The 13,353-nt window shown below is 37.3% G+C and overlaps 1 protein-coding gene across 1 annotated transcript in view; it reads right to left on the reverse strand.

The window, feature by feature from the left end:
- Nucleotides 1–13,353, reverse strand: part of URI1 (URI1 prefoldin like chaperone) — a 44,433-nt gene that overhangs the window by 16,036 nt on the left and 15,044 nt on the right. Inside the window, 2 exon segments of the mRNA XM_083852170.1 lie at nt 9,265–9,400; nt 11,634–11,712. Coding sequence (XP_083708296.1) covers nt 9,265–9,400; nt 11,634–11,712 — 215 coding nt within the window.

Consider the following 13,353-nt stretch of genomic DNA (forward strand, 5'->3'; position numbering starts at 1 on the left):
TACTACATAAATTAGTTTCAACAGAGGATCTTTAAGACCTTGCACCTACTGGTCCTATATACCCTGAAGGAGCTAAAAGCCTTTGTGGAAAAGTAAGCTGATTTTCTATTTTAGAATTCTCTTTTAGAATCATTAAAGCAATTCAAGAATACGTCTTATACAGTGTTACGAAGGAGGCAATGAGATCCTACTTCTCTACCATGGGATCAGCAAAGTCAGACTCCAAGAAACTTTTCTGAACAATAACTCACTTCATAAATCTAGTGAGTTCCTTCCTCAACATTGATTCTGTTTATGATACTTACATGATCACCAGTATTGTAGCATGTAAAAAAAACTCATACACCTTAAATTATCTATTTTCACAATATGCAAGTATGGTAGAGAGTCATGCTATTCCCATTTTGCAGACAAGAATGTGAAATGAGGTAAAACTTTACCACAAAGCACCCTAGCTGAAAACCTGTTTTTCAAAGTTATTTCCTCAATATTCTTATTCTTTTCTTTACCCTCCTTTTGTCTGTTAATTTTAGTATTTGATTAATTATTTCTCTGGTCTAGAGGCTAATCCTAAAAACACTTAGTAGATACATAGCTACTCCCCACATAGTTTTCTGACTAGGGTATACAATCGTGACTCTTTCAGAGATTGCATTTATTATAATGATAGGTCTTTCAGATAAGGATGTTAATAGTCACAAAATGATTACAAAATTTACTTAAGTAGACAAAATGAGTTTGTATTTGTACTTGCAAAATAAAAACTACTTAGTGACTCAGACTTCTGCAAACAGGTTCAGATCCCTGCACACACAGCAGAGGGAATTACATGTGACACCGTCAAGACAAAACACAACTACCAATCTTGTTAGAGTACTCCCATCCTAATTCTGAAAGATTCAGTATTGTATGCTTTTTTCCTGTTGATATTTCACAATATATCAAATATAATTACTTTAAAATAAATTACTTACAGTAAATAGTTTAGAAAGAACATTATGCATTTTGGAAAAGGCTATTCACGTAAGCATCTGTCCTTTCCAACAAGGAGCAAGAAGACACAGCTCAGACTTTTGGGATATTTCAAATGCATTAGCCTTTCAACCAGGCAACAACCTATTCGTCAAGCATTCAACGATCTCCATTAGTTCAGCTTTTTCTGAGAAAGAGCTTAAATTCTCCCCTGAAAAATGCTCTTCATTGGCATTTCCTACTTTACACATCTGGATGAAATACTATTCCCAGAAAGTATTCGAAGTAGTGACCACACATACCCTTCAACAGGCACAGATCCTCTACACGTGCCTGCCTGATGGGAATCAATTGTCCTTTGGGGTCTCATTGTTACAAAACCCTTTTAGTCTTCTGTTAATTCCTATCGATACAGTCCACGTTTTTTCTCAGTGTACAACACACTCTCCAAAGTCCAAATCAAAGAGAGATGCACTAGTTTTCCTATAGAAAGCTCCCATCTCTGCTATCAGCTCCTGAAGGCAGTCTCAATGTACATAAATGTCTAGCTTGAGGCCGATTTCCTTCAAGCTTCTATTTTACATTCACAGTAAATGTGATGCTCAGCTGTTTCTTAAACACCCCTGGTTTCTCAGTCATTCCACATCTAAACATTGTTCAGCAGTCATCCAGATCACACTTGTCCTAGAAAGTCAGCTCTCACTGCGCTCTCTGGACAGACGCGTGTCAGTCTGCTCTGGTACACAACACCTCACAGGTACAGCGCGCCCGGCCTCACCCTGGCCTACGAGCATTACCTAATGGGCACAACATCGTGTGAGGGAGGGAGGTATTACTCTCTCCTATTTCACAGATGAAGAAACAGACAGTGTAAGCGATCTGCCCTGGGCCACCCAATGCGGCAGTGGGACAGCTGGGATTAGGACGATGCCTCCAGCCACCGGCATGCTCCCGCGTCCCCCATAAACACAGGCCCAGGACTCCTTGTCAGCCAAAGCGATCCTCTCTGGGGCCAGACCCACAAAGGCAGATGGCTCAGTCTCCCAGAAAAGGGTTTATGCACCTAACTGTAAGGAAAACGTGCAGGGCTTCATGTTTTAAACTTGCCACGACACATCCTAAAAGCCTCTGGCACCACTGACTGAATTTTAAAATCTACAAGATTTACAAAGAAACAATTCACTTTAAAAGCCACATCTTTTTTTTGATAATGTATGTATTAAATGAGACCCCAGAAAAACATCCACAGAGTAAGAGCGGCTCCACAGTCTCCTCTTACTACCCTATGGTTTAAGCTTCTTAGAGCCTTTTAAGATGGATTGAACTAGAGGCTGTTGTCCAACTTTGTCACATCCAATAAACTCAGAGAAGTCTGACACGGCTTTCAGGTGAACCCTAATAGTTCCTATTTACATGTCTTAGTTAAACTGCCTGGAAGGATAGTTCAACACTATAGACAAGCTAGGATCTCTAGGACTGACTTTCAGGACTGCCAAAAGGAAAAGGAATTTGAATCATAAATCAGTACATGTGGATTTCTTCTGCACAGCAGCCCTTGAATATTTACAGGCAGCAAGATTTCTTTACATTTAGATCACTCTTTTCCAGCTGCCTTATTAGTTGAAGGCCTGGACTGACGTCCCTTTCCCCACGATTAGCCAGTGCTGAGAAGCAGCCCTCTGCTTTCTACATATATACATTGATACAGGAAAAAATAATTGGGCAACACATTTCATACTGTTGAAATGAAGTCCACCGAAGCTAGATGTTACAAGACATGACAACATACTAACGCCAAACTGACACAAATTCTCATCTATGCATTTTGGCTTTAATGGGTTAATTAGCTTGGGTGGATACAAATTTTAATTATCTGAGTTTGACATTAATGTCCTTGGAGTGTTGTCGGTAAGGATTTGGGGAATCATAGACATTATTTTAGTTACTTCTGGAAACTGTGTGTTATACTGGGATTTGAACAGTAAGAACAGACAAGAAAAGTGAGAACAGGCTGATCTATTTTGAAACATCAGACTTTGTGAAACAGGACAAAGCCAAGGCTTGGTCTACCTTCTAGGTTCAGTCAGCCTTTGGGCGAGCTTTGTGGATATAAGACTGCGACAACTAGAGGGTTTGAAAAAAAATCTCCTTTGAGGATAGGGAACTGGACATAATTTTAGGTTAAGCGTACCACAGAATTCTGTATGTAACTGAGATTTAGAGGTAAGATCTCTTCGTCTTCCAATACATTTTCTCAGGTAGAAGGCAACCAATCCTATGATGGCTTTGTACACACACAGAGTGCTCATACAAGCCAGGGACAAACACCTACCTCACCCTGGCAGAGGCAGCTGAGACAACCTGTCGCTGAAGGAAGGAGCTCGACGCTTCCCTCTGGCACCAAGGACCTGCTGGGCTGCCACCACTTCGCGTCAGATGCAGAGGAAGGCACATGGGGGAACCACAGCACAGCACTGTGTATGCAAAATCTTTCATCTGCGATTTCTAGCGCAATTATGACCGACCCCTGAACAAAAAAGAATACCTACCATACAGGCTCTTAATGGAGAATATTAATACTACTGAGGATGGAGGTAAAGCATCATGCAACCTAATGAACATATCCACTTCTGAATTCTTTTCAGATGGCAGGTATTCCCCTTGCAAAAGTACAGCACTACAGTAGAATTACAAGTACTATTAACGGTTCGAGTTATGGCACAGTATTATAAGTGCTTTACTTATTTTCTTGTTTTTCATTGTGTAAGTAGACTAATCACCTGAGGAATTTTAAGAGTATTTCAATAAATATATATATAAAATCTACAATAAAATATTTTTAAGCCAATAATCACCCAAACTACTGCAAGTTACTTGAAATAAGTAAGATCTATAGTTCTGTAGAAACCAGTATTTACTAAGAGCTTTTCAAAATACCCATCTACATTATTCTATTCTTTTCTGTTCATTCTTCTAGAGATGCATTTGTTTTAAGATTCAAAAGAGAATCCTGATAGCTTGTTGTGTATATGGATTTAAGCTCTCTTTGTGCAACACCATAAATATATTTGTTCTTTGTAACACCAACTGCACTAGTTCTTTACAATGCAGAATTCTGTGATAAAGCCTTTGGTGCAGTAGCTTTGCACCTTTTAAAGAGGACCTTTGTTCTGTTCTCCACATTCTCTTGGTGTCAAAACCAAAGTCGTTTGGATTTTCTTCTGCAAAAAATACGTGTAGGTAATTTGACTTTAGGAACACTAGGTAAATGCCACACATTTCTCTTTTAGGTGCACACACCTCTGTAACTGCTCAAATTCTATGAATACAGTTAAATTCCTGCTAAATGTAGGAGGCTGGCATTCAGACAAGCTCCTCTGCTGCCCAGTAAGAATTACTAACAGGTAAGGGCTTCTTTGAACACAATACCTAACCAACAGAAAGGATTCTCCTTATTTTCTTCCACTGTGTTCTGGTTAAAATACCTTGACCATGGTCCTGTGAGAAACCAAACACCTCTGGGAATGGCAGAGCAAATTTAGAGCACTTAGCGCTTCAAAGAATCAGCTCTTACTTAACAAGGGTACGAAAGGAACTCATGGAGGTTACTAAACAAAAAAGCGATGATCTCGAAAAATGGTAAAATAGATTCAAAACCGCTGTGAAAAAATATTCTCCAGCATACATAAAAAACAGCAGAAAACGTTTTTGTTTGCCTTTTTTTATTTTTTAATAAAGAAAAGCAACAGCTAGATTTCTTTGTAACATTACCCGCACCTTTTGTTCTTTTCCCCAAAAAGTAAGTAGGCAAGTCTGTGTTATATTCTTTAGAATATAAAGCAAGCTATTTTCACCCTTGGATGAAACATTAAAACCTCTAAAGGCCTCACTCATACACAGATGGGAAATGGAAAGCCTTCCTATCGTGTATTTTGGAGACAATATCCTTTTTTTCTGGAAATGCTGATAAGGAACAAATTCAGCCTGGTCCTCATCCGCCTGGATCATCTTATTTATTAAAAACAATGGTATCTTATAAACCCTGTATACTAAGCTATCGGTCAATTTTGATTGACACAAATATTTGTATTAAAGGTTACATACCGCAATTTACGATTGGGTACTATCACAATACTGTATGTTAATGTAATCAGTATTTTCATTTCATGAATTCATTTGCAGCATGACACTGCAAGGGTATTCTTACATATATTGAAGACACAGTTACTAAGTAGTTCAACAATTCTCCTTTAAGTGGGATTTTTTTTTATCTGATAAATTTTTAGCACAATAAAACCACTCCTAGTTTTGTGTGTGTGTTTTAATTTGCCACCTTTTAAAGTGTTTAGACACTTGGAATACCTAGCAAACTGAATTAATCCACAAATATTTACAAGAAAAATCTATTTAATTTCTTTCTATAGTAACTACCACAGGGACCATTGTAATGAAAAATTTCCCATCTTAAAGAATTAATGCGATTACTGATATAGGGAAAAAAAGTAATTTATATCATCACAAACACGTAAAAGATATAATCCCATATTCACAAAAAGAATCTTTATTCCCTCTTTGAATTCTGAGACAATACAGTCTTGCCTTGAGGAGAACAGAAATATCATGAAGTACCTTAAGCAAGATAATTGTAAGAGAAAAAACTACAATTGCATTATTGTTGTGCTAAACTGTGACATACTTAAAAAGCTAATTTCTTTTATTATAATGGAATTTGGTGTGTGTATCCTTTAATCTACTTCAATATTTCTTCACATTTTACACACAAACATACGTGTAAAGTGTTTCCCATTATCAGTATTACCTGGTTTAACAAACTGCAACAAATTTAAAACAATTAAAAATACACTAGAGAATTCCATAAAGTTCACTAGATTTCTTTTTAACAGTTTTGGAGGTAACTGAACATCTAGAGATGTCACAAAAATGTGCAAAAAATGTGAGATTTATGCAACTTAGATATTATTCAAGGAGATACAATCAATATTTTATGAAAAAGTAACATTTGATATGAGTGACTGTCCCAAATTTTACCAAATACATTTCAACCAATCACAATGCTGAACAGCTTGCATCTAAATCAGAAGCTATGCAAACAAAAATATATCCCCAAAATAGGGCTTTCTACAGCTGTGGCAGTTAAAGTGCACTTACTTTCAAAATTCAGTACAGTCACCCTTCAATTTTTCCTTTCAATCAAATAAATTTTAACCAAGAAATTCATCTGCTGTGCCTGGGCATTTCTCTATTCCACAGAAGCAAACATTTGTTCCACTCGTTCTCCTTTAAAAAGTGAATTTAACAAGACTGCTAAGACAAAAAGGATGACCTAATTAGCACTATTTAAAGCTTTTATATATAGTACGCTCCTAGTGCTGCCCCTAACTTCCAAGGCTCTTTTCATACTCAATCCTATCAGTTGATTTATCTGGCACACCCTGTTACTGCTTAGGCATGCAAACTCATTTTGTGCATTTTCATATTTATCTAACGTCTACACAAGGAGTCAACCTGTAAAGAAACTTTTCTGTGAACCTCAATTAAATTAACTGTTAAGTCAGGGGTGGCCTCGACCAGACGGACTGCTGGTCACTGAAGGTCTTCACTGGGTAGACCCATGGAAAACCAGTCAAGGACAACAAAGAAAACCCCCAGAACTGGCAAGAAGTTAGCTACGAGTTAGAAGTCTACCTAACAGCCAGTCTCACTAGTAAAATTAAGTCCTGAACACATGCTCCCTTACTCTTCTTACCACACCAGGTGTGCTAAGCAATTAAAATGTCTTTTATTCCCTACAACTCTTAATTTCTGTGCAAGCACTGAGTTATTACTGCTACACTAATTAAGTTCATTCTGGTTATCTGAACAGATTTGACCAGCTAGTTATGAAAAAGCACCCAATTAAATATAGTAATACTGGGTACGAAATGCAGGTCATAGTAACAAACTACCAATGAAAACAGCCAGCTTTCTGTTCAGGAAGCAGCTGCAGGACAAGCCTTTCTCTGGGCTGTTTGGGGCCTGGGCCTGAACATTGAAGCCTTCCCACGCACGCGGGCCATAAGCACAGCACAGCTTCACTGCCTCAGGCACTGCTGACAGGCACATGGGGTGCTGGGGACCACGCTCAGCGCCACCCCTGCAACCCAGCGCACCCTACTCACAAAACTCTTCTCCAGAAGACTGTGCACTAAAAATCAAATCGCGTTGTCTCAGTGTAACAATGGTGTTAAATGTACATCACCTTACAAAGCCGCTGAGCACACAGAATGCCAGTGAAAGCAGAAGTGACACCTATTAAAATATCTACAGTCCACTATACAAGAGACCTTAAACACCTATGAAGCACTAGTCTTTCACATTTGTGCCACAAGTGGAACACGTACTTTTTTTTTTTTCTAATTTGAATAAACAATATCTTCAATATCTCTAATTCACCATCAGTTAATGTGGAATGGCTTTGTAAAGAAGAAAACTATCTGTAAAAGAAATACATACTTTTTTCAGAATCGTATGTACTAATATGGCTTTTATCATTCAAAACTGAGAATAGTCTTAAATAAAAAGTTTTTAGTTAATATCAGTGTTTTGGAGCCTCCCACTGGCAGCCATCACACAGCTGAAGTGAACTATCAGCTGAATGCAGGGTTTATATCCAGGCATCGATGACTATTTTGCTTTAAAAGAAATGAGTATTTCTGAGTTCATATTTTAAATGCAATTTAAAAGATCATAAAGGAAAAGAACCCAGCATTTACTGTGTGTCTCCCAGCAGACTACTTAATGTTCAAACATCTACTATGCAAAGGTCAAATGATTTCACTGAATGTAACTGTGACAAAAATATTCTGCAGCACTGAAAAAAAAAAAATGATCAAGGAGAGAGACATGGACCTGAGATCTTGCAAGACTCACAATAAATAATGTATATTCAGTTCAATAAGAAATAAAATTGCAAAGTAATGTCAGGAGAATGAGATTACGAGAGATAATAGGTAAAACAAATTATATACTTTTGTATACTTTTGGTAATCTTCATAAAGGAATATTTTAAGGTAATACAGCAAATTATTTTTTTTAAAAAACTTTTCTTACACAAATATTGTTGCATAGAATTGAAAAAAATGTATTAAAGACAGGGAACCTCTGATGTATTCTGCTGCAAGCAGCAATGTGGATAACTGAACTTACAAACAAAAATCCAAAGTAAACACTTATGCTGGTTGTAACATACGGAGGGGTAAAGCTGCAGGAAGCATTCATTCAGGAATGAGACAGATTACAGGTAAAATTGATGTGAAAAAAATATTTAATCAAATGCTTATCTGAAACAAACAGCAAAGGCTAATAGGCATAAATTTATTTTCCATTTGACTGTGCTTTCCCTTCCTTGGCATTTCTATCAAATATTTTAGTCTCTCATTCTTTCTCACATAAAGAAGTCAGGAAGCGTGCTGTGCACAAGGCTTGCTGGGGGTCCTGGCTTTCCAGAGCCAAGATCCCAGCAACAACTAAAAAGAGTTGGAAACAAACAAACAAAAGGAATTGCCTGTCTGCCTCTATGATCCTCATCTGCTGCTGTACAGGAACTTGGTGGTCACCAATGCACTTGGATCTGGGGAGATCCAGTGGATCTCTCCATGACAATAGATAGATATGTCAAGGGCAGACAGCAGAAATGCAGCTGAGCAGTAAATCCAGAAAAACAAGCAAGAAAAAAAAATAGGAATAAAGCACCTAAGAGGGAGAAGAAAGCTGGAAAATAATACAGCCAGACAAAAAACAGAGGACAAGGCAGCAAAGAAATAAGAGAAGAGACAAGGGAACAGAACGTGGGGAATAAGGTAACTAAGAGCAAAAATACGTTGTAGTGTCTGCTTTCTGGAACAAAATACAGTATTTCTCAAATTAAATGAGTGACAGGTTTTTTGCCTGTTTTGTTGTTTTGTTTTGCTTATAATAAACAAATCTTTGCTGACCTTGTAATCTAATCTAACATCAAAACCTGCAATTTGGTAACTCAAGCAATCGTAGCATATTAAAAAAAAAAGAGAAAAAACAGGAATAAAGCTCTGGCTAGATGTTTAAAAAATCATACATTTGATAAAATAACAAGTAAAGATGGAAAATCAGGTGCTACATTGATATTACAATCTAATGATATTTCTGTTAGCTAGCACACACAAAAAAGTGAACGGTGTAAATGCTACTGATTTTATATATTAATAAAAAGATACATAATATTGACTAATAAACTGTGTTCAGAAGCATACATACGTTTTTTTCTGTGCTCAACTAGCTCAACAGCCTGCTTCGCTGAGCATTTTGCAAACCAGTTGTCCCCAAGCAGAACAGTAACCTCATTGGTGTGGACAAGTTTTCCTGGCATGAAGGCAAGAGGACCAAAAGGTACCTGTCAAAGGCACAGAAAACATGTTGAAAATTGCTCATGAAAATAAACCTAGTCATTCATCTCCTAGTTCAAAAAAAAAAAGTAAAATACAGAGTTAAAAAAAATTCTACACCAGTTATTTAATGTAAACCCTTCAAACATATTCAAATGACCAAGTCCGCTTGAATTTAATATTTTAATTACAAAACCATAAAAGTAGAATATAAGAAGAAAACTTGTGACATGAAACTACAGTACAACTGAATAATAATATGGAAAGCAAATTAACTTTATCCTAACATGTAAGCTGTTCAGGTGAGTTAAGTTTTTGTTATTCACAGACTACATTCATTTCCCAGTAAAAGCAAGTTTAGCTTTGCTGACATTTTTAACATTCTTAAATAGGTTCCCTAACTTCGAAATTCTTGACAAGGTATTCTTGAATGGACAACTCAAATATGAATTGCTTTTTTCAGTATATGCCTTGTTAAGAGTAAGTGCTTAGAAACCTCAGTGTAAGTTCAGGGGACTACCAGCAGGACCACAGTGCTGAACCTCGCTCTGTTTTGTCCTTCACCAGTACACAGACCTCAGGCAATGTCCCACCAACCAACGTCCATCCTCCCATGACTCCAGGCACAGGAAGCAATACTTAACACAGATTACAGCGTATGGGACACTGCTTTTTATGACTTAAGACACCTTCTGCAGGCCACATTTGACACGCTGTCCATGGGAAGTCCTATCACTTTCAGCCCTCATGCACTGCTCCTGCACCAGCCCCTGCACTTGCACCCCATCTCAGAGCAGCAGCCATCTACCTGGCTGCCTTTGGGCTTCAATCTCAAAGTCAGGAGACTAGAATTAAAATGGAGGGGGCGAAAAGCTAGGAACCTCAGCCAGCTCAAGCTTTCTTTCTTAAGATAAAAAGGTCCATCTCAGTCAGTTTGTACCAGTTCTTTCTACTTTATTCCTCTGCTGCCCCCCTCATTTCCTCGGGCTAACCACTTGCTTTCCCACCGCAGTTTTGCTGAAGCAGAGCACTTGGCCTGGCAGACCCGGTTCCTTGGAAAGCGGTCTTCTCCAGCGTCAGCATCCAGGAGGTGCCTGTCAGTGCTTGATGCAGCTCTGCAGCAGGCGGGATCGATGCCATGACTAAGCAGAATGGGCTTTTCCTACAGATATACCCTTTTTGACTTGGTTTTCAAGAAGCAGGATGCACCATTTGCCTGTTCATTCTTTCCCCAAAATGATGAAAGCAAAATTGAAAACATATGAAAATATTTGGCGAACAGGATAGGAACTATTTATATACATTTAAAATAACAGATGTGAGTTGACATGGCTGCTTTAACTAAGAATAAGCCATATCTATTTTTTTTAGACACTATTTTTTCTGTGCTTCAAAACAACACAATCTTTTTATTTTACATCATGTGGCCATGCATATACACATGGTCACAGGACTATTCACATAACATGTAGAACTGAATCCTCAGCACTGAAGACAGAAACTTTCTCCTTTACTACCTGGGAATTGTGCTCCACTGCTGTCTTACTAACAGCTCAACTGTATATCGAGCCAGGCTGCCAGGTAAGAAAGCAGTTAGGTACATTGCACTGAAATTAGCTATTCAGTTATTTACAGTACAGCTCCCCCAGCTACAAAGATCTACCTAGAAATAGACCTGGGAAAAGGAGAAAAGGAGGAAAAAAAAAAAAAGAAAAGCCAAACTGATCAAAATTCTGGTGAGTGCAAGTCAACATGGTAAAGTTTAAACAGGGAGCTGTACAGTTGTTACGGAACATTCGAAGCACAAGAAAAGATCGCTATGTCAATGTGAAGATCAGTGAAACAAAAATTAGCAGCACCTTTTTATGTAAAAATCAATGTTCTGCGGCTTATTCCCATGAATCAGAAAATACTACGGCCACTTGCTTCAAAGGAAGTGACTAAGTACCATAATTCACTCATAATTATAGTTTTCTATACAATAGATTTACATATCAAATGTGTCAGGTTTTGTGTTAGCATTTATGTCATCTGTTCTCAGTTGTCAGTAACACTGTAATTTATAATAGATTTCAAAGAAAAGAGAGAGAAACAAAAGCAAAGGTTTAACTATTATCATCATAAATGTACCATTATTGAGTATTATATGGCAACCTGAGTAACACCTCCCTGCAGATGCAGATACCTGAGTTTCTGAAAGTTTTAGTCCATTATCTTATGTGAACGATACAGTGTACATACCATGATATCATAGGACAGTTTATCAGGCAACGTACGGAGTCGTTCCTGAAGAGCCTCATAATCACTCTCCACCTTCTTCCTGTTGATAAATTTAAGTTGATTCAATTTCATATCTAAAGTGAAGAGTTAACATTTTTAACATTAGTTAACATTAGTTAACTAATTCAACAACCCAAAAAATAAAGAAAACCAAACTATTTTACTCTTAAACACATTGTTTGACAAATTAATAAGTTATTTATAAAAAAGCCTTGGATTTATATATAATAGCTAGACTACTTTAGAATAATGTGTATTAAAATAGGGACATGATTATTTTAGCTGGTGAATGTCTCTGAATTTGTTTTTTTATGGTGCTAAGAATCAGTTCTTTCACTAGGCTTTAGCACATCTCACTTCATGTTCAAGTTCAACAATTATACCACCATCAAGATTTAGAAAAAGAACTGAAAATCCAGTTTATCTTTAGAAGAGGCAAATTCTTCAAAGTATTACTTGTAATAAAGGATTCATGACCTTGGTTTGGGCTGACATAAATGGACAAAATTTTAACTGTTTCTGATTTTCACATCTACTTTCTGGGCCTACTAAGAGTCAACAGTCCTGAAAGATCATTTGACCACTCTGCTCTGATTCTGTCCTGTCTTCCAAACCTGACAAACAACATAGGTGTGGAGCATTCCTTCTATTGTTTCTCATAAGCCACAAGACTGCATTACAAGACAGAAATGGCTTAATAAACTTGGATCAATTATTCACATGACAGATACCTGACTTTGCAGGATACAGCACTTTAATTGCTATGGGGATTTTCCTTTGTGTGCAAAACAAACAAGTGTACTCCCTCTAAAAAGTCTTTTTTTCTTAAAAAAATCTTAAACACTTAAATTCTGCTGGAAAGTCTTTTTAATGGACAACTGCCATTCTGAAGATCATCAGAAATCAGCTCCTACATGAAGTATCTAGCATATAAATGTCAGGTTTGATGATACTGTTTACTTGTACTTCGAAACAGTAAACATCCTATGTATGGCAGTAAATTTTGCAATAGAAGGCAACTGAAAGCACGAAGCAGCACACTTAACAACGCTGACCCAGGATGCAAATTACAGGTTTTCTGAGGATGATTCAGGAAAGCAATCTATAAATGTGCTGAAAAATGAATGTCATAGTTGATAACACAATTCTCAAAATATTATCATTGATTTTCTTAGATTCAGAAGGAGAGTAAAATCTCCTTCAGTATTCATTATGAAAAATTATCTGCAACTCCTATGTTTTGTCTCATTTTCTTCCATAGCTGAAGTTTGCTGTAATCACACTACTTCATACCTGGAGTACTTCATATTTTAAGTTGCTGAACTGGTCACGAACAAAGAATTTAAACCACTTGGACATTAAAACTGTATTCCATACAACTAATTTACAAAAGATGCTTGCTACTTCTTTGGTTTGATGGCAGATTTTTCCAATGCACCCAGCAAGTTTCTTTGTCCACTGCCCTCATTACGGTGACGACGTAATTCACTTCCTTTAAAGAGGAAGGCCAAACTCATGAATCTCAACAAAGCTCACAAGATGTTTTGGGGGGAAGCAATATAATGACAACTTGGTATCAGTAACAATTACTTAAGGACATTTACAAAATGCAGCCTTTGACTTGCAGAGATCTGTGTTTTCAGAGAAGAGGACAATGATGCAGACTACTCACTGAAAACCA

This window comes from Anser anser (assembly GCF_964211835.1).
Source record: "Anser anser genome assembly, chromosome: 11".
NCBI lineage: Eukaryota > Metazoa > Chordata > Aves > Anseriformes > Anatidae > Anser > Anser anser.